This window comes from Amblyomma maculatum, chromosome 1, assembly GCF_055883805.1.
Source record: "Amblyomma maculatum isolate TAMU_Amacu chromosome 1, ASM5588380v1, whole genome shotgun sequence".
NCBI lineage: Eukaryota > Metazoa > Arthropoda > Arachnida > Ixodida > Ixodidae > Amblyomma > Amblyomma maculatum.
Genome location: NC_139344.1, coordinates 299672889 through 299695221, shown reverse-complemented (window position 1 = coordinate 299695221; position 22333 = coordinate 299672889). Strand labels below are relative to the sequence as shown.

Genomic DNA, 22333 nt, shown 5'->3' with positions numbered 1-22333 from the left:
AGGAAGTCCATGCCTAAAATCACGTCGCGGGAGCACTGCTGCAAGACCACAAAGCTGGTGGGGTAAGTACGCCCATTTACGGTTATTCTTGCAGTGCATCGTCCCGATGGAGTAATCAGGTTGCCACCTGCGGTGCGAATCAGCGGGCCGTCCCAAGTGGTGGTAACCTTTCTGAGCTGAGAGGCTAACGGTCCACTAATGACTGAATAGTCAGCTCCGGTGTCTACTAGGGCAGTGACTCTGCGACCGTCGATATCAACTTCAAGGTCACTTGTTCGCGTCCTCGCATTGCACGTGGGCCTTGGTGTCCGATCTCGGCTCCGTCGTTTCTTCAGGTCATGGCCGGGGCATACCGTTGTTACTTCGCGGGGCGGCGGTGTCTGCTTGCACTCTGGTCGTGTTGTCGTCGATGTCGTCGCGTGGAGTGGCGATGAAATGGTTGCGTCGTCGTTAGTGGTCGTCGGCGGCGGAGGATCTTCGTCTTTTCGCCGTTGAGCAACCTCACCTCCAAAGGTTGCTCTGTTTAGTTTCCCCTGCGCGGGCTTGGGGACCTTCCGCGCATACTCTCATCATAGGTACGGCCTGGTGACGCAAAGCGGGCCCTGTACGGCGATGGAGATCTGAACCGACGGCTTGGTGGCGCAATCTCACCGCTACGCAGATAGTTGTCAATTTCTTGTGGTCGTTCACCTGGGCGTGGTCGTGGAGCGTCGACTGCAAATCCGCGGAGACCGATTCGTCGGTACGGGCAGTGGCGCAGAATGTGGCCGGCCTCACCGCAGTGGAAGCATAATGGCCGGTTGTTTGCAGTTCTCCAGGCGTCGCACTTCCTGGGGTTTGGGGGTCGTTGGTAGGCTTGGCGGGCGGGGGCCAAGGGGCGGTTTTCAGGAGCAGGACGGTAGCGGCGAGGGCTGGGAAAGTCATCACGTCGGGGCGGAGGGCGACGTAATGCACAAGCGTAGTTCATCGCTGTTGCTTCTTGTGCTGGAACAGTCGCAGCCGTCGCTGCAGGAACGCCCAGCGCCTGCTGAACTTCTTCACGGACGACGTCCGCGAGTGTCGCCACCTGCGGTTGTTGCGATGATGGCATCAGTCGGCGGAGCTCCTCTCGCACGATCTCCCGGATGAGGTCCCGAAGGTTCTCTCCGCTTGTAGATGCGCTGGAGTAGGGGCTTGAGTAGGGGCTTGAGTAGTCCGGTTGAAGTGGTCGCTCGTAGTGGCGCATCCGAGTGTCCAACGTCTTCTCGATGGTCGATGCTTCACTTTCAAATTCTTCCACAGTTTTCGGCGGGTTCCGGACAAGCCCCGCAAAAAGCGACTCTTTAACTCCTCGCATTAGGAATTTCACTCTCTCACCTTCGGTCATGTTAGGGTCGGCACGGCGAAACAGGCGTTTCATCTCCTCTACGTAGACCAGGACGGGCTCGTTTGGTAGTTGATTTCTTGATTGAAGGAGGGCCTGAGCTTTTTCCTTTCGGACAGAACTTGTAAAGGCCATCAAGAACTGTGCTTTGAATATCTCCCAATCCTTGAGAGAAGTCTCGTGATTTTCAAACCAAATTCGGGCATGTCCTTGAAGAACAAAGTAGACCTGCCTGAGTTTCGCAGCGTCGTTCCAGCCGTTGAAATCTGCCACACGGTCGAAAAGGTCCATCCAATCCCCCGCATCTTCATCCGGTCGTCCATGGAAGCAGGGGGGCTCACGGGGTTGGACGAAAACAACCGGTGCTGTAGGCTGGGCCATTTTCAGCGTCGATGCCTTCCGAGATCGAATGGGGTCAGGCAGCAGACCGTGTTCGGGTTGTAGGCCTTGGAGTCGGCGGCTGGCTCGGTGACCTGTAGGCTGGTCTTCCAGGGTGACAGGAACACGGCTTGGGTCTTCGCTTGAAGGATCAAAGGCAGCACCTCCACCAGATGTCACGTAGTGGTGACGAGGTCGACGACACAAATGAAGGGTCGATGACTGCACTAAAGAAACCCTTTATTTGGGCTGACTTGCGCCCGCAAAAGAACTAAGCAACTCGGCGGCGGCGATTGAAGCAAACGCGCTCGTCGATCGTCGAAGAAAGAATGCCCGTCACACTCGGCAACGCTCAATTTAAAGGCTGCACAGAACAATCTAGATAACGTCGCAAACGGCTACCAGCACGGGCTGGAACATTGTGGAAAGACACCCAAGTGGCCGGAACCTTCGAGACAGATCTCGGTGCATCCTGCGCTACAACAAAACTGATAAAGGTGTGACTCGCGACATCGAGCATTAACAAACAAAGATTACGGAACTGATACGCGGTCCAGAATCAGAGGGATAAGCCTGTATGCCGGCGGCTGTTTAAAAACAACAAATACTGTTTTGAAGGTTTCGCGGCAGTATGAAGGATGGTACTTGTGGGAAGATTGCTCCAGTCACGAGCTGTTTGGACAAGCAAGGAGTGAAGATGGGTGACGCTGCAAGCAGGAGGAGAGTAAACGGCCTTATGGTTGTTTGTGCGGGCTGAAGAGACAATGAGCAGGCTGAATAGGATAGTTATTAGGAAAATTGTAAAACATTTTATAGTACAAACATGAGGTGGTGCCAGATGGGGTGTCGACATCAAATCGACGCCAGCAACAAGCCGACGTCGTCCACGTTGTACGTATGAAGCCGTACAACTCGGAGTGACCTTGACCTCGTACTTCCTTTTGTTCTCATCGGGACGATGCTTTCTGAGGAGCGAGCAAATGCGGCATAGAAGACGACGCCAAAGATGACGACTGGGACCTCAAGCGCAAGCCTGGAAGGGAAGGAAGCTTGAACGCAAGACTCGTTCTGGTCGACCGTTAAGATCTTTAGGCCCTCCTTGGCGTTCTATCGCGACGTGACAATATTCAATGTAACTTACAGTGCATAATTACAACTCGAAACTATGTGAATGTTTTCGTTTATGCTCCCCATTTACTATTCACCCCTATAATTAAAAAATTTCCAGTCAATGGGGCCTGCATTTTGCCGAACCAGGCTCCATTGACAGATGTTCTTTTTTGTTTTTATGGTAATATTTTTTTACTCATTTTTGAGTCTAGTTGTCGGTGACGGTATATGAAAGCGCCAGAACCTTATGATACTTTGTTATAGTGCCCGCCTTACAGAAAAATGGCAGCACGAATTATGCAGCTGCAGTCCATGTTATAGGTAACGTGCGCACAGCAGCACCATTTCTTTTTTAACCTGTGGAATTTGACAGTGGATCACAAAAAACTGCAGGGTGCACATAGCCTTTCTTACGTGATGTAAGTGCTTGAGCGTTAAGTGCTACTGTTTCGTGTCTCAATAGAGTGGAGAGCTTGGCCAGTTGGTACATGTTGGTAAATATTGAAACCAGCGCAAAGACGCAGACAGAGAGAGAGAGGCACACAACACAACGCTTTTGTTGTGTTGTATGCCTTGCAGGCATACAAACCAGCGTTGTGTTGTGTGCCTCTCTCTCTGTCTGTGTCTTTTCGCTGGTTTCAATCTGTTTCCTGTCTGTTTCGTGTTTTTCAAGCCTAGTTAGAAGCGCTTTAGTTTGTTATTATATGGCTTTGCATTGCTTGGCAGTTAATTTTCGATTACACTCGTCATGACCTTTTCAATATATGAGTTGACCTTCTAGCCTAAAGTTCGATTGGTAATAATAACAATTGTATATTTAACAGTTAATAACTAACACCTATAACTAGTGTAGTATAACCATACTCAACATAAGCTATCCATATCCAAAAACATGTGAGGACACCATAATATAAACTCCACATTTTGCTCCGCTGGGGTGGCGCAGTGGTTACGGCGCTAGACTACTGTTCCCAAGGATGCGGGATCGAATCACGGCCTCGGCGGTCGCTTTTCTATGGAAGCGAAAAGCAAGATGCCCGTGTGCTGTGCGATGTCAGTGCACGTTAAAGAACCCCACGTGGTTGAAATTTCCGGTGTCCTACACTACGGCGTCTCTCATAGCCTGAGTCGCTTTGGGACGTTAAACCCCAAAAACCAAACCAAACTTCAAATTTTAATTGCAATTAATTGATTGACGGTAATGAATTAGAACTTCCCAATACTTCATTCCAGTTATGCTAGATATAATCTATCTAACAATAAATGACTTTATGTTGAGGCGTGAAGTATAGCATTTTTTCACGATTAATTAGTTAACGATTATAACTACAAACACTACAGGGCAAATATACAGGAACAGCTAACAGACAATATGGCACCTAATTGTGCATATTATACTCGGCATAAGCTACAGATCCATGGTGGAAAAATTGTGCACACGCCACGCATGAAAAAGTAATGGTACGCAATAAATGATTGACGTCCAGGAATGAAATACTAGGAGTGTTCGAAAGCTTACAGATTGGGCCTGTTGAACTCTGCAGGGGTAAAGTATTCACTTAAACCACCTGTCAACTCCAGCATTTGAAATTTACCAATCTGTTGCGGTGGCCGAGATAAATATTATTTAGAGAAGCAGCTAGCTCTATCCCATACACGGTAACGCGAATGGTGGAGTGGGCTCAAATATGGTGGATGCCGTAGCAGACGGCGCGATAGCAGCCACCTTAGGAGAGGGCATGCGCATCGAGGCCCCTAAATTGCGCCACACACATACGCCATACCCACCTTAGGAGAGGGCGCGCGCATCGAGGCACCCTTAAGTGCGCCATACACATACGCCATACCCACCTTAGGAGAGGGCGTGCGCATCGAGGCCCCCTAAAGTGCGCCATACACATACGCCATACCCACCTTAGGAGAGGGCGTGCGCATCGAGGCACCCTAAAGTGCGCCATACACATACGCCAGGTCGCCTCTCAGAGCTCGGCGAGAGCGGGTGTGTGCGGCGCTCGCTCCGGCGAGCTCGTGCGTTCCCGCTCTCGCCGCGCTCTCGTCAGCCTTGACCGTCCCTCACGTATTCGCGCGTCCTGCTCGCCCCACTTCGGGGGTTCAGTCCTCTCTACTCCAGTCTGCTGGCGCTTATTCCCTGGGCCATCGTCCCATCTCGCTGGCTTCTGCCAGCCCTCCTGCTGCTGTGGTGCCGTTGACCCGTGACTTCCTTTGCGTACCTCGTAGCTGCAGCGTGCGAGGTGCGACCCAGTGCTTCAACCGACTCCAGGATCACCGGACCTTCACAGTACGCCCCTTCCGCCCTCGAGGCGTCGACCCAGTGCTGTGCCGGTGACCTGGATTTCCCCGCGGCACCCGGCTCGTCGCCTCCACGTTTGCGGCACGCCCCTGCGTTGGACCGGGCTCACGGCAACTGCGGCGGCCCACTGCAGCTCCTCCGTGGGCGCAGCCCTGCTGGCCACTGCCAGTCCGCGGGCCCTGACGCACCCGCGTCCCCTGCCGCTCCTTCGGTCCCCCCGCTGCTTCGCCGGCACTCCCGTGGGCCTTGTGCTCACGGCCCTCGACGCGCCACCTTCCCAGCGGCTTCTCCAGCGTCACCCGCCGCACCTCTGCCACGGTAGAGGTATATCAGCGGTCCTCCCTGCTGCCGCCCGGATTCTCCGGCGACGCAGCTTCCCGTGGGCTCCTTGCTCGCGGGCCTCGGCGCGCTGTCTACGAACGGTCTCCTCGGCGCCACCCGCCGCGCTGCTGCCTTGGCAGCAGTCTATCGCGGTCCCCTCCTGCTGCGGCGGTTGTCCCAATCGCCGTGGCGTCCTGCTGTCACCAGCAGTCCTTCCTGTGCCTCGCAGAGGCGCATTACCAGGCTTCGCCTGGAATACCCATAAGCGCTGCTGCACCGGGGCCTCCACGCCGACCTGCCGATGTTCACCTGGCTGTTTGCATGGTGCGGGCCAAGGTGATCTTTCCTCCCCACCCCTCCCCACGTCCCACTTCCCCATCCCCCGGACACCAAGAGTGCCGCCGCGACATTAGGCCGGCATAACCCGTGTCCGGTATCCAGCCCCCCCCCCTCCCCCCGAGAATATCCCAGTCTCCAACCAACCAACATACGCCACCAGGCCGACTGTAGCCGAGGTCCGCTAGCGTAGTGTCAAAAATTCCACCACACGGCATGAAAGAAGTCGCAATGCATTACATCTCAGCAAGCTTAAATTCACCCCTGGTATAGCAGAATTAGACACTTTGCTTTCCGCTGTGAAGAATGCAGACAAACCTTCTCGACTGGACATTTTAAGATTATATTCGGTGCGTGTTTTAGTGAGAGCAGAGAATGGGGCTTGAATTTTTGTGCTCAACATGGACGCGTGCTTCGGTCGCTTAAATATAAGCAAGCACAGAAAAAATATGAATAGTGATTACTCTCATGGTGATACGGGTGAAGAGTTAGGGGGACCACTGGCTGGTGGTCCTCAATTTGGGAGTGTTGGCCGCTTGGTTCTTATAGATTATCTGACTGCAGCTCTAAAATAAGGAACTCGAGACTTGTTTAGGTTTTATAGTTTAGCGTTCCAAAGCAACTCAGGCAATGTGAGACACTGTAGCGTTGGGCTCCGGATATTTTGACCACCTGGTGTTCTTTAACGTTCCCTGACACAAGGGCGCCTTGCCTCTCTCTAAAATAGGCCACCGTGATCAGCGCCCTAACCGCTGAGCCACTGCGGTGGGTTGGAAATCAAGACTTGGTAATGTGCAAAGAGTTGGTTTTCCGTGCTAATCTACTAGTGCGGTGTATTTAAAACAAACCTAACTTCAAAGGATCGGTACATAATATAGGTAACGTGTGCGAACTTTCAACTGTTTATTCGTTTTGCTGCTAAGCCTATATATGCACATAACAAAGAACAAATACACAAAATGTAAGAAACACGTAAGAAAAACGGGAGCTATTCATGCCCCATAAGCCCCGATATCACCTCTTCCTAACGCGCTGCTGGCCAACAACTCAATCTCACTCTTCGTCAGCACTATCGATGTGTCACTAAGGTGTTCCGCAGGACCGCCTCGTGCCATTGCATATGCTTCGAATATTAATCTTGTATTCCGGTGTGAACCGCCCTATTATAGTGGTTTCCTCGAAACATGGCTCGCCATCCTTGCAACGGGATACATGCTTGGCGAGATTGCTGTTGATGTTACCGTGGTTTCGTCGATGCTTTCTGAGTTTTATGTTTACACATAGTTGTGTCTGAACACACCATTATAACACTTCATGAACTTCCGTCGATTTGTACTTACCCTCTTATTCCGAAGTTCACTGTCTTGCTTTTGTGGGGATGAAAAGACGACGGATGCTTTATCCTATGCTTTCAACCTTCTTAAACCGATGCGAAAACTTATGTAGATAAGGTGCAATAGGTCTCGCCACCTTTTCTTTTTCTTTCGCCATCCCCTCTCGATATGTAGTAACCTCTTAATCCATCTTGTGTGCAATTGAGCCAACCTGATTATCTGAATATCGGCTTGTGACCAGCCTGTCAACAGGTTGCAGTTGTAAACCTCCTCACATCTTCTTACCACACATTTTTAACACTTTTTTTTGGGGGGGGGGGGGGGGGCACTTCTATACACACCCTGCGTCTTTCCTCCGCAGCCGATCACGGTCCCCCTTTTACCCCTTCCCTCTACTGCGCGGGCGGGGAAACCCGATTTTCTGTCCCCTCCCCCCCTCCTTCTCCTATCTGCACGCCAGCAATGGCTATGTCGGTTCTGCCAGCAGTACACAGCCCCTTAAGCAAAGTAGCAATTGGGGCTAGCTGGGAAACATTTGAAAAATTGGCGCGCTACTCTATACTCAGACAAACAAGGTAGTACGTGTTTTCCTGCTTCCTTAATTGTGTGTCTGAGTATAGTGTAGCGCACAAATTTGCAGGCCCGTGCACCTTCTTTTTCCTCATCTTTATCTCATCCACTCCAACCAGCCAGCCTTGCGGTCTTCGTGCGTCGTCTTCTTCGAATCCGCAAAAAAAATTCGGTTTGGAAGGCGTTCGCTTTCTCTCTCGCCTCCTTGCTCCATTGGCCATGTGTCGCAACCGCTTGTGGCGACGCCGTCACGGAGTCGGATTTTGTAGACGTCAAAAGACGTCAATGAAATGGAAGCGAACTCATTCGGTTGCTGCGTGCGGAACCGCGGAATTGGCGTTCGCTTCAGCGCGAGAAACATGCCGGTCCCTCCGGTCGCCCTTTTGTGGTTGTTAGGGGTGCTCAGTGAATATGACCGGCGGCTTCGGCAGTCGCAGCAACGTGATAATCCTTTTGACATGCCTTCCGATGCTTTCCGATGGCACTTCAGGCTATCGAAGAGCTAAAAACGTACCGTGGCCAAACAAGGACAAGAACGCACACGAGCAGAAACTACTCTGCACGCCGCGAGAAAAATCACTCTAAAATAAATTGTATGTTCATTTTATAAGTTCTAATTAGTGCATTTGCAGTACTGTAGCCAAGTACATTCATTTACGGCTTAAAGGCGTGCTGAAAGTAGCATATGGTCCCTTAAAAATACAAGAAACCGAGATGGAACCGCCTATCAAAGCCGGTTAGCTGTTGTCTGCCCCCTCGTCCTCCCGCAGTTTGCGTTCCCTGCTTCCCCCCCCCCCCCCCCTCCGTGGCTACGTCAAATTGGCGTCATAGCAAAGCGAACGCGTTTCAAAGCAAACTATTTCATCGATTCGGCCTCTGGTCCCCTGCCTGCTGCCGGCCGCGGCCCCCCTGACCCCAGCCACGGAGGCCGTGTAAGGAATAGAACCCCTTTGTTCTCACGTCCCTTCTTGGCCTCTCTCTGTCTTCCGTGGGCAGAAGAATCCCCTTCATGTTGAAGGTATGAGTACCCCACATTTCTTTTAGCCAACTTAGACTGGCATGTGTCATATCGCTTTATAGGCTTTCCCACTTTGGACCTGTACGTGCAGCCGATCTGAATGTGTATTTGAATGTCAAACAAGCTGAGACTATTATAAAATGCTGTAAAAGAAGTTCAACGTAAATCGACCTGACTTTATCGTTGGAGCCACAAAGTAGAAAATCGTCAACGTACCGAAAGCACGTTAAAAACCCAAGTGCTTGGCAGTTTCTCAGTGATTGGACACCTTTTGCCATGTAATGTTGGAAATCAAAGGCGCAATGCACGAGCATAATTCGTTGCGTTGAGTGCACACGGCGCCCTCATACTCAAAAAACATCTCCATGGAAGCATCGAGCAGTCGTGAAACTCGAGACTGAGTTGTTCTCTGGAAGCGGTGAGAGAGGTTTACGGTCCACGAATATGTTCTACTTGTCTTACATGTTCCTTACCTTTCATGCATTTGTTCTTTCTTATGAGCATATATAAGCTAAGCAACCAAAAGAATAAACTGTTGTGCTCGTCACCTGTACCGTGTCCATGCCTTTTGTTGTCAGTTTTGTGTTAAATACAGCGCGCAAAAAAATCATATAGATATGGAACTACACGCTATACATAAATAGGATATATAGAAGGGCAGGAGGGCAGGCCAAAATATTCTAATGGCCGCCGAATTTCACAGTAAGCTTCCTGTAATCAGAACCTTAAAAGAAAACGCGATTAATTTTGATAGGCTGGGAATCGAACCACGTCCATCAAAACGCGGCACGGAATCGCTGCCCAAAGGCCACTAAAGATTTTCCTTTTTTGCACTTTGACAAAGGTCGCTAGAACGGACTGGCCTCACGTTTTTTGAGTTTTACGCTTGCAGGAAAGCCGCTTCGTCTACGCATGTATGCACCTTGAACGTGTTTGTGCTTCGTAAGACTGATGGCATCAAGTCTTCAAAGCGCGGCAGGTTGAAAAGGGCCTGCCAATGGACCGTTTTTATGCTTCACGCCTTGCAGGTTGGTGTACACATCTGCTATTTTACTTCCTGCCACTGCCTCAAACTTGTGCATTTCTGTGCTCTCTACGGAATACCGTTTGTGTCGCTATGAGTGGTCAGAATGAATCTGCTCAGAGATGGTGATCAGCTGATAGGTTTTACTAAACGTGGTCATTGGCAAATACTGGTACAGCTTCGATCTAAAAAAGAAGACTGGTAGAAAGCTTCATCTTGTGAAGAGACTGCACCAAACGCATCTCAAAACAGCCTGACGTGAACGGCGACGTCCTCTCAGTGCTGGCTGCAACTAATGAAAAGCTTGTGCGTCTGGTGGAGACTGTTGGTAGCATAGAAGAATCAACTGAGCTATTATCTAGCTAACATGATCATGTCCTGAAGCAGCTCTCTAGACATGACACACAGAGCTATGATATGAAAAACAAAAACGCCTAAAGGTCGTTGATAAAGCTGTCTGTCTCTGTAAGGAAGCTAAAATTTGTATTGAAAGAACTTGAACGGCAGAACCACGAGCAAAATCTTGGAAGATACGGCAGAAACGGAAAGCGAAAATCTCTTTGAGAAAGTGCATTCAAGTTAGGCATTTCTTAACTACAGGTGTGTTGGTGCACCGCCTTCCCCATAGCAGGGAGCGCCTCATGGCACGACTGTCAGGGGCCCTAATATTGGCACGCATGACCACTGTTGGGGCCATATTGCTTCTCTGATTGCCTCTCAGAACAGTCACGTGTTTATAATTTCTGGCGCAAAATTTTGAGGGACTGAAATGTCTTTTTGCGGTGACGTCAAAATGACGCGACCTTGCAAACCGATTTTTATCAGAGCTATTGATGCTGCCCGGATGGTAAATATGGCAATTGTAGAGGGTAAAAGAAGCTATAGATAGTAGGGAGGAAATCATTTGTGCATGCATAACGAATGGGATGAAATGTACTGCTTGCTCTCAAGGGGGGCTTCCTGAAATCTGTTTCGCTGACGTTGTACGCCGGTAAATACGTCATGCATACACACTACATATTCATGTCAAAATGATGTTTCAAGACGTAAAGAATATGCTGCCATTGGCATAAACGACAAAAGTTTGGAGCCACGTTTGGAAGCACATTGAGGCGAGCTCATAAAAACAGCGAATTCGACGTGGAGTATACGCGGCTGGTAACTCACCGCAGTTTGGTAGACAATTACTCTAGGTGATGAAGTAAGCTAGGATATTTTGGAGTAATGCAGAAAGCACAGGAACAGCGTCATGATGTACTTTTCAGCTGCGCAACCTTTTAGAGGAATAATAATGCAGACGCCAATTTACAGCCGCGCGAGGGCACTAGCTGTTCTCCCGTTGCAAGCGCTTTGCTCTCAGGGAAAACATCGCTCCGCCCGGTTGTTACCGAGCTAATCAATGGCGGTCTGCTTATTCAAGCGGTTGATCTGCGCGAGACGAGGCATTTCAGAGAGCACTTCGATGCTTTCTAATTATCTGACTGGACGGTTTGTGAGTACAACTTAAGGAGTCATTTGGTGCGGTGGCTGTGCAAGGAACTTCGCGGCGACAAGCAGCCAGAGATCACCAAGGACTGCCTTGAACGTCGGTCCTAAACATTGCCTTTTTTGTTTACTACTTGCACTCACTGCAACGTTAATGAATTGAAGAGACTGTTGTCGGCGATGGGGGGAAAATGCAAGCAAAATACATACAGCTGCTTTTTAAATAAAGCGAAGTATGTGTCATGTACATGCCACAGATTTGCTTGTCACATTACGTAATATTGTTTATGTAAAATTTTGATCAGGTATGCATGCGGGCTCGCCATTTTTTCTCAGAAAGCAAAAATAAGTTCTCCAGAGCATGTTATGATGATGCGCTCTAATCATATGATGTGTTTAGTTGAGTTTTGGCGCTGGTTGCTTTTTTTAATACGGCCAGAAAACAATCTTCTTTTATTGATTGCATTTTACTGGTTCGACAGCATGGAATCCGCGCGAGCGGCGTCGCCCCAGATTCATGTCACGATTTCCTCACTCAAGTTTCGCTTTCCTTCCTTTTTCTCTATTTGTCCCCCTCTGCCCGTGTACGGTAGCCTAGTTAACCTCCCTACATTGGTTCTTCTGTTCCTCTCTTTCTCAGATATCTTTCGCGTTCCGCAGGAGCCTTTCGCGCGCCGTACATGAAAATTCAATCGGCAAAGTGCAAGTCCCAGCGTGTGCCTTCCACTTAGTCGATTGTGTGGACACACACACACACACATGCACACGCACACGCACACACACGTACACACAAACGCACGCACAGGCACACACGCTGTTTCCACGCTCCACACAACTGAAGTTAACCTAAGATCCTAGAACATTAAGCAGACTTGCTGTCCTGACGATAGCTGATCATAACACGGCTGTTCGAAAAAGGTCGGCAGCACAGCCAGTAGCTAACACTAATTGACAATTTGAGACTGCGAACGTTGTTCTTGGACACCAACCATGCCTGTTCTGAGGGCACCTCTTCGCCAGTGCTGTAGCTACTTTGCCAATCTGTATTCCTTCTGTTTACGGCGAGGTCCTTAAACGTTTTATTTCTTGCATTACAATGCCGCTGATCAGTGAATGTAAGAGGTCTTCAAGCTTATGAGGAGCAATGCCACTTTCCGCCTCATTCTGCTCAAAGTCATTGCGAATATTCAGTTGCCATTCTTGCTCTTCAGCTGAAACTCGTGCTGCTTCTCCATGCGTAGCTGCTGCCGAATGTCCGACCTGCAAGTATATCATCATACGCTAAGACCGCAAAGATATTTCACTCGCTCTCACTACAACCCGAGCCGTCCGGAATGCACCGCAGCGGCTAGGTTCCTGGAGCGTCGCTGTTTTTCACACTTGGCGCCAATATCTAGTAGCAGACGATAGCGCTTCTTTCTATCATTTTTTTCTATTTTTCTTATGTATGCGTAAGCCAGTTGTGTGCTTACGCAAGCCGACACCGTCCTAGTGCACATGTCACGCGTACGCTACAATTTGAACAAAATGGCGAATTCTATAGAATGGGACCCCAGGTTCGTCAACCAGGTAGCTCGAGACAATTGACTAAAGAACCGAAACAATCTGAGTGGACACGGATCGAAGCTGTTTTTGGCGATATTATGGCGAGATTACCAGTGAACTGTTGTCAGTAGCCAAAAAAATTGAAGAACTTTGGACCTCTAAAGTGGGGTGAGGCGAAAGCTTTTATAGTGAAATGGTTGGTGATAGTCTTTTGCGCGATCTTTACGGAACTGTGGATGGCTGCTTAGTGACTCTTTAGTGCCTGCTAAATGACTTAACAAAGTCGACATTAGAGGTTTAAAACGTTTACTCATGTATGTGACACTTTCTATGGACGGATGCACGCATGCATGGACGCACACTCGTGAACGTATAAAGGCTTCCGCGTTGGCGTTCCTTCGAACGCGTTCGTTACAGTGCTGATTCAAGTGTGGGAGCAGCACGAATGCCTGAATCGGACGCCTGGCGAGGTCGGCTTCAATTTCTGATGTCATCGGTCATGAGAGTATGTGACGTCATGATGACGTTACTTCCGCTTATTATATGTTAGCAGATCGGTAATGGCATTACAATCTCGCGAACGGACAGCCTGGTGAGCCAGAAAGGCTTTTGCCTTAACGCCTGGGCTGCTGAGCCGCATTGCACAGAAGTGGTCGAATGTCGGGAATCGCAGGTGAACCCGTTTTCGATTATGCCTGGGCGTGACAATGTTTGCAGGTTCTGTGGCCACAGAAAGATACCGAACTATAAGAGAGTTAGGAAATGCTTGCTTTGTTTCTTTCACCTGAATGTTAGATCGGCTGTGAAAAAAGCTGCTGCTCACGAGCATTGCAGAGCTAAATATGATGGAAGCTTGTATACTCACAGAAACATGGTGTATTATTGAAGAACATTTGATCGGGATACAAAATTACAATTCGTAATTTGTAACCAGTGCTCGCAAGCGCGGTGGTGGTGTCTACATTTTAGTGAGGAGGAATGTGCAGTGTGACCTAATGCCCACATTTTCTTTAGTAACACCTGACTATGAAACTTCGCCATGTATGGTAGCACTGCGCTTGCCGCCTGTTATACTCCGCCTGATAGTTGTCTCGATCAATTTTTTTTTTACTTTTTCGACTGGTTTTTAGACTTCACTATCAGGAATAATTATGATATAGTGTTACGTGGCGACTTTCACTTAAACCTGCTGGCTGATGATGGGGTATCCAAAAATTTTATTTCTCTTATTTCTGCTAAGTGATGCACAACCAACACTGACAAACCGACAAGAAACACATCCAGTTCCCTGTCTTTGATCTTTTCACAACAGATTTTGACAGTTTCCTTTCAACAGTTTTTTTGCTACGAGATTCGTGACCACCTACCGCAAAGAACGTGTGAATAACGTACCAGAGTGCCATCATGTATTCCAAAACATCCCTAGCCAAATTCTAGCGGCTTTCAAGGAAGCCCTTGCTGAAGTGAACTGGCATGATGTGGAGTTGATGATGCAGAAACGGCATACAATTCATTTTCTGACAAGTTCTTCCGCATTTACAAAGCACGCTTAACAAATAAAAAACGTGCTAGTGCAAAGAAAGCTCGAAAAGAATTGATAACACCGCATTTATTTCGCAAGATCGAAAACAAGAACAAAGTGTTCAAGCCATTTTTCAAACACGTGCGCTGGATCTATTTACAACGTCGAAAGCTTATATAAACAAAGTGAGTAAGCAAATAAGAGTAGCCAGGAATCGCTTTTATTAAATAGAGTTGGAATCTTGTCATGAGACATGGGAAAAATCAGACACTCTTATACTGCGCAAAGGCCATCTTTCTTTTCCGGCAGAGATGGTGGAAGCGTATCAATGCTGCATTCGTGTGCCGAGACGAGCAAAGTATTTCACATGCTTTCTAATATCTTACAGTTAATGTACATACATGTCTAAGAGTACTAGCTGCTGGGCTAGTTGGTTTCGGTTCATAGTTAAATAAATATAACGGCGCAAAAAGCAAACGTAGGCAGACGACAAGACGAAGTGTCAACTACCAACTGGTTTATGACATGTACGAAATGTACGTATATAGCTTTGTCGTCACATACATAGTCGTCTCCCTATGTGTTTGTCTGTTTTTTGAACCCAACTACATGCAATGAAATGGTCTCAGTTTTTATGCGTGAAAAAAAAAGCAGATCGTGTGATGCCGATGATGTACAGATTAATCCTACGAGGTCCTGTGATTACTGATATAAATAAATATATATATATATATATATATATATATATATATATATATATATATTGTTACGACGTTTATTTACACAGGTGGTAGGATACGCTGGAGATTAGCACACCACAGCGGAAAGACCCAGCTTCCTCGTCCTCTTCTCCTTATTCCGCCAAACCTCATCTTCCTTCAATAAGGACCGCGGGAAGTGCGTGACACTGCCCCCTTCGCAGACGATGCCCGCCGGGCGAGTCAAGGTTCGTCACGTTGATAGAAGGGCTTCATGCGGGCCACGTGGACTACTTGAGTCTTCCGAGAACGACGTCCTTGGGTTGTCACGCGAGAGACTACAAAGTTTACTGCGCTGAGGCGTTCCAATACAACGAAAGGGCCAGTATAGTGGTGCAACAGTTTCTGGCACAAGCCGCGCTTACGCAACGGCGTCCAAAGCCACACCAAGTCACCAGGGACATAATTAACATCTTGATGACGCTTCTCGTAGCGTTGCTTGTAGCGTTCCTGGGAGGCTAGAGTGCGAAGTCTAGCGAGTCGACGAGCTTCTTCAGCCAAAGAGAGAGTATGCGCTAGTGAAGTTTCAGCAGGGAGTGAGAAAGGCAGAAACGTGTCCAAAGTGCTTCGTGGAGGTCGTGCATAGAGAAGAAAAAACGGACTGTAGCCTGTCGTTTCGTGCTTAGCAGTGTCAAATGCATATGTTATAAACGGAAGGACTTCATCCCAGTTTTTGTGGCGGGAGTCGACATACATTACGAGCATGTTGCTAAGCGTCCGATTGGTGCGTTCGGTAAGACCGTTTGTTTGTGGGTGGTAAGGAGTTGAATGGCGAAAATGGGATGAGCAGAGGCGAAGAAGTTCTACAACTTCTGCCGTAAACTGTCGGCCACGATCGCTTATTAACACACGAGGAGGCCCATGACGAAGAATGATGGACCGTAGGAGGAACGCCGAGACATCAGAAGCAGTGGCTGACGGTATAGCAGCAGTTTCACAGTACCGCGTAAGATAGTCTACACACACTATGACCCAGCGGTTTCCGTTGGAGGAACGGGGAAACGGTCCTAGAAGATCAATTCCCGCCTGTTCGAATGGGGTTCGTGGTGGCGTTATAGGCTGAAGATGACCCGGCGGTGAGCAGGTTGGGTGCTTGAAACGCTGGCACTGGAGGCAGCTGGCCACATAACGTTGAGTAGTTTGACGCATCTTCGGCCAATAAAAACGTTCCTTAGTGCTGTGCAATGTTCTTGCGAAACCCAAGTGTCCAGCTGTGGCATCGTCGTGCATTACCCGAAGAACCTGACATCTAAGACTTGTAGGAACTACCAGAAGAAGCCGCGCACCTACTGACGAGTAGTTCTTCCTGTATAGTACACCGTCACGAATGCAGAATGAGGTCGTAGGGTTCCGGGAACTTGCTGCCTCAAAAAGCGGCGCCAACTCGTTGTCGTGCCGCTGCGCAATCTTGAATTCACCAACATCAGGGAAACTTGTAGAGATAGCAGCTATATATTCATCCAAGACCTCATTGTCGCAATCAGTAGTTTCAAGTGGCAACCGTGACAAGCAGTCAGCATCACCGTGCTTACGACCACTCTTAAAAGACACAGTAAAATTGAATTCTTGAAGGCGCAAAGCCCACCGCGCAAGGCGTCCACAGGGGTCACGAAGGTTTACAAGCCAACATAAGGAATGATGGTCCGTCACAATTTAAATGCACATCCATAAAGATATGACCTAAACCGTTGCACACCGAATACAACAGCTAAGCCTTCCTGTTCAGTTACAGTGTAATTACGCTCAGCCTTGCTCAAAGAACGGCTTGCATACGCAACGACATGTTCATCGCCATTGTGGCGCTGTATGAGCACAGCACCAATTCCAACTGCGCTGGCGTCAGTGTGAAGTTCTGTTGGAGCTGATGGACAGAAGTGGCGTAGTACTGGTCCTGATGTCAAAATAAACTTTAACTGACCAAAGGCGGAGTCACAATCGGCAATCCGCTTGAAAGGCACATTTTTTTGCAGAAGACAAGTAAGGGGATATGCTAGATCAGCAAACTTCGGAATAAAACGCCGAAAATAGGAGCAAAGCCCCAAAAAACTCCTGAGCTGTTTTAACGATTTCGGCGGTTTAAAACAAGTGACAGCTTCGATCTTTTTCGGATCAGGCCTGATTCCATCCTTGTCTATAAGATGTCCAAGTACCACAGTCTGGCGTTCTCCAAAACGACATTTCTTGGAATTGAGTACCAGACCAGCTTTCTCGATACACTCCAAGACAATCTCTAATCGACTGTTGTGTTCATGAAAAGTTGTCCCGAATATCACTACATCGTCCAAATAACACATACAAATGTGCCACTTCAGCCCGCGCAAAACTGTATCCATGAATCTTTCGAACGTGGCTGGAGCGTTACATAATCCAAACGGCATCACATTAAATTCATACAGCCCGTCTGGGGTGATGAATGCCGTCTTTTCTTTATCTTCCGGGTGCATGGGGATCTGCCAATAGCCTGATCGCAGGTCAACTGAGGAAAAATAGGAGGCGGAATGTAAGCAATCAATGGCGTCATCAATACGTGGCAGGGGATACACGTCCTTCTTGGTAACAGTATTCAAACGTCGATAATCAACACAAAATCGCCATGTGCCATCTTTCTTTTTGACTAGAATCACAGGGGCAGCCCACGGACTAGACGATTCCTGAATGATGCCCTTATGCAGCATGTCACGAACTTGTTCTTCGATTGTTTGGCGCTCTGATGGGGATACACGATAAGGCTTCTGGAGGATTGGATCAGCATTTCCTGTATTGATTCGGTGCTGAGTACGGGACATGGGAATCCGTGGTGGCGAGTCCTGAGAGAAATCGAAAGCCGCAGTATGTTTCGCCAGAACTTCCACTAAACTGTGACGGTCACTTGTTGGCAGGGATTTGTTAATCATGGCAAGAAATTTTGTCTCATCTTCTTCTGAGCATGCGGTAGGCTGGGAATTGTCTGTGCTGAGCACGGCCACTGATTTAAAAGTGTCTTCGTCAAAGTTGGCAAGTTTTAGACCACGTGGTAATACAACAGGTTCGTTAGAGCAGTTAGTCGTCCACAAAGAAGAATGGCCATTCATGACTGAGATGATGCAGCGGGGAATCAGAATACTTTTCTTCGCGCAGTTGAGGGTGAGTGGTTCAACCACAGCGTCGAACGCATCACTGGCACAGCTGGAACTAACAACTCGTATAAACTCTGCTGACATTGTAGGAATGACTATGTCTTCCGAAACCGAAAGCGTGCTAGGATGGGTCCGCGAATTTTCACGCAAAGCAGATTCAATTCGAGTGCTCACAGAAATGTCTCCATTGCGAAAGTCGAGAGTGGCCCCACATTGCTCCAGAAAATCGAGTCCAAGAATTACGTCATGCGTTGATCGAGTAAGTACTCCGAATTCAGTTCGGAATGTGTGGCCGGCGATAACAAGATTCACGAAACAGACTCCAAGTGGGTTAAGCGGTTCGCCACCAACACCACATAATGTTGTCGTACTATCCCAAGCAAACATAATTTTACGACCAAGGCAGTTTTTAAAGCGAGACTTATAATAGAAATAGTTGCACCTGTGTCCAACAACGCCATAGCACGTACACCGTCCACAAACACTTCAATTCGGTTCTTTAACATCGAAACGGGCAGAGGTATGGGTAAGCTAGAATTATTTGCGACCTCACCTCCATCGGCCGCACTCACTAGTTTCCCGGAGGTGGCGAACGTCGTCGGGGAGAAGGGGATTGTCGTAGGCGCCGAGATGGTGGTGTCAGGCTACGGTCAGAGGCCGGTGATTCGTTTCGGTTCAGCACCATTCTGCGTTCTTGTCGGCTAGCTGTTGATCTGTACTCATTCCGGCCAGGTGTTCTTCTATATGAATCATCATTTTCAGCAGGAAGCCTTGTACGGGAGTTCACCCACTGTCGGCGATACTGCTGGTACGGACGACAGTTGCGGCAAAAGCGGGAAATGTGGCCGATCATCCCACAGGCATAACACATTGGCGGCTCACGTTCATTCGATGAATAAGGTTCGTCGTCGCTTGTATTAAACGTTTCATGCTCTGGATGTGGTCAACGAGGAGGACGAGAGTGCTCGCTGTTGTAGGCGTTGATGTTGAGAGGCTGGGTGTTCGGGCGATGAGCAGCAGAGCATCGGGTGTCCGAAGGAGACGTAGCAGAGGGATCATAACAGGTAGAAGATGGGCTGTCAGACGAAGAGGTGCTCCTGTAGACGGGTGTGATGTGGCCCCCAATACCTTGATGCCTCCGAAGCTCTTCGCGGACGATCTGGCGAATTGTATCTGCCAGGCTTGTCGTTTCAGACACATTCACACTAGCGACAGTTGTCACATTAGGCAGCCGACCAAACTTCGGAATGATACGGCGTCGCTTCAAAGATTCAAACGTGCGGCAGTGTCGTCTTACATCAGCGGTGGTATTCAAATCGTCCTTGCAGATAAGAAAGTTGTACACGTCTTGCGCTATTCCTTTCAGGAGATGACCCACTCTGTCTTCCTCAGTCATCCGAACATCAACTATTCTGCACAGCTTGAGGACTTCTTCTCTGTAAGTTGTGCAGGTCTCCCCCGGTACTTGCGCTCGTTGAGCCAGAGTCTGCTCGGCGCTTTTATTTCGAGCATCGGCATCACCAAATCCCGCTCTCATTTCTTCCATGAAGCAATCCCAGGTGGTAAGAGATGCTTCATGATTGTCAAACCATGTTAGCGCAGTTTCTTCAAGAAAAAATACCGCATTCGCCAACTTGGTAGTCGCATCCCAGCGGTTGTATTTGCTCACCCGATTGTAGTGGGTGAGCCAGTCATCCACGTCTTCCCCGGGCTTGCCATAGAAGTGCCGGGGTTCCCGATAAGGCTGTGCGGTGGTCGGATGAGCTGCTGGCGTGTGCTGCGTTGAACCATCTGCTTGCGCCATCTCCGTCCGAAGGGGGGGTAGCCCAGCAATTCTTCTGCTCCGGCGAAGTAGGAGAGGTTCCGTTGTGATCTGTAGCCCGCAAACTCCACCACACTTGTTACGACGTTTATTTACACAGATGGTAGGATACGCTGGAGATTAGCACACCACAGCGGAAAGACCCAGCTTCCTCGTCCTCTTCTCCTTATTCCGCCAAACCTCATCTTCCTTCAATAAGGACCGCGGGAAGTGCGTGACAATATATATATATATATATATATATATGTTTCATAAAAGTCTTCCAGGATCCAGAAATATGTATAAGATGAGGTAGGGGCGCACAAACGAAAACAAAGGTTTATTTCCGACGTTTCGGCCGGGGCCCGGCCTTCGTCAAGGAATGCGCAGAGCAGCCTATGCTTTCCGCTTAAATACATGCGCTATCGAAGGACATGTGACAAGTAGTGACACTGTAATGACAATAGAATAAAATGCGCGTAAAACCACAAATAATACATTGTCAAAGAGGCTATATCATTTCATAATGGCGCGTGTGGCGCTCATGCAGTACATGTTCGGCGTGGCATGCAGATACATAACAATTCGACACACAATGTCCGCTCACATGCGCACAAGGTAATGATTAATGCGTATTGCATCTTTTAAGATATTACCAGAAATCATACATAAGATATGTAATCATTTTTTGCACACAAAATAAATGCAAAATCCAACACACGAGGAGCAGTCGCTAGTGAAACATACAGAGAAAGATATTTTATATGCTGACATGTAGAAAGTTCAATTCAAGTTTACTGGAGCACTCTTTTGTATTAAAAGCAAATACATGTAAAAACGTAAACATAGCATGTCATGCACCTTCACTTCAATACTAATCACGCGTCTTGGGAAAAAAAGATATTTTCCCTAGGTTTTCATTGAGACCAGAAGTAACTGCATTGAATTTGTAGATTAAAAAGGATTCTCGGACCTCTCTTTCATGATGAGATATAAATCCAGATTCCAGTATTGTGGCTGTAATGTTGTCAAAAGAATGGCCCGAAATCGCGACATGTTTGGAAAGCGGAAGGTTAGGCAAGCTTTTAGCATGTGATCTGTGGTTGTTGAATCGTAACCGGAACGGCAGTTCCGTCTGTCCAATGTATTGGAGTCCGCACACAGAACACTGGAGCAGATAAATGACATTGCTACTGTCGCAAGTGAAATTACCCTTTATTTTACAGTAAAAGTCTGATGCTGTGCTTTTTACTACTGTAGTAGTGGTCATGTGATCGCACACCTTACAACGTGGCTTTTGGCAAGGACGGCAGCCAGTTGAAAGAGGGTTAGTCATTTTAGATGAAGTTAGCAAGTCGTGCAAATTTCGCGACCTTCGGTATGCGACACGAGGTGGTTGTGGGAAGATTTGGGTCAGGCGAGTGCTCTGCATAAGAATATTGTGATGTTTTCGGAGAATGCCGTTAACATTTGGGGCTGACGCGCAATGGGTTAGCACTAAAGTGGGGTTCGGTGATTGTCGAGTACGTTCATGTGAGCTAAGAAGATCTTTGCGGTCCATTACATCGGCGCGTTTTATTGCGTCGTCAATAATTTGCGTTGGATACCTTTGTCTTGTTAGGGCCTCACGCAGTTTCCCGCAGTTGTCAACGAAGTCGGAATCTTTTGAACAAATTTTTTTAAAACGAAGTGCTTGGCTGTATGGTATACTTGTCTTACAGTGCCTTGCATGGCTGCTCTGGAAATGGAGGTATTGATGCCTGTCAGTCGGTTTCCTATAAAGTTTAGTCACAAGTTTAGTGCCAGACAAGGACACTGTTACGTCCAAAAAATTTATCGACGATGCCGAATATGATTCTGTAAAAGAAATGGATGGGTGCACGCTGTTGAATCCTGCTATAAAGGACATAAGTTCTGATTCACCGTGGTGCCAGATGAAAAAAATATCATCTATGTAGCGCTTGTAATAAAAGGGTTTTAAGCTACATCTACCAATGAATTTGTCCTCAAGTAGTCCCATGAAAATGTTGGCGTAATTTGGGCCTATCTTGGTTCCCATCGAGGTACCGCTCACCTGTACAAAATGATCCCCATTGAATTCGAAATTATTAAACTGTAGAATGAGCTTGAGCAGGACTGCAAGAGTGGAGGAGTCGACCGGTTTTGTAAATGATAAATCGTCGTATGCGTCGAGCACCGCACGGATACCATCTACATGGGGAATATTAGTGTACAAAGAAGCTACATCCATCGTCACCAGTAGGGAGTCATGAGGAACGTCAAGGTCGATAATATCTGTTAAGAAGTGGTTGGTGTCTTTTAGGTATGACGAAAATGTGGG

At 48.1% G+C, this 22333-nt stretch overlaps 2 protein-coding genes across 4 annotated transcripts in view; both read right to left on the bottom strand.

The window, feature by feature from the left end:
* Nucleotides 1-22333, bottom strand: part of LOC146206893 (uncharacterized) — a 165875-nt gene that overhangs the window by 110297 nt on the left and 33245 nt on the right. The window lies entirely within an intron of this gene.
* LOC146206895 (uncharacterized) lies at nucleotides 20696-22074 on the bottom strand. The gene has a single exon (XM_084587073.1). The coding sequence runs from the start codon at nucleotides 22049-22051 to the stop codon at nucleotides 20867-20869; it is 1185 nt and encodes a 394-aa protein (XP_084443199.1). The 5' UTR covers nucleotides 22052-22074; the 3' UTR covers nucleotides 20696-20866.

Coding starts and splice junctions, on each gene's coding strand:
- LOC146206895 (XM_084587073.1), bottom strand. CDS start 22,051: ATGGGAACCAAGATAGGCCCAAATTACGCCAACATTTTCATGGGACTA.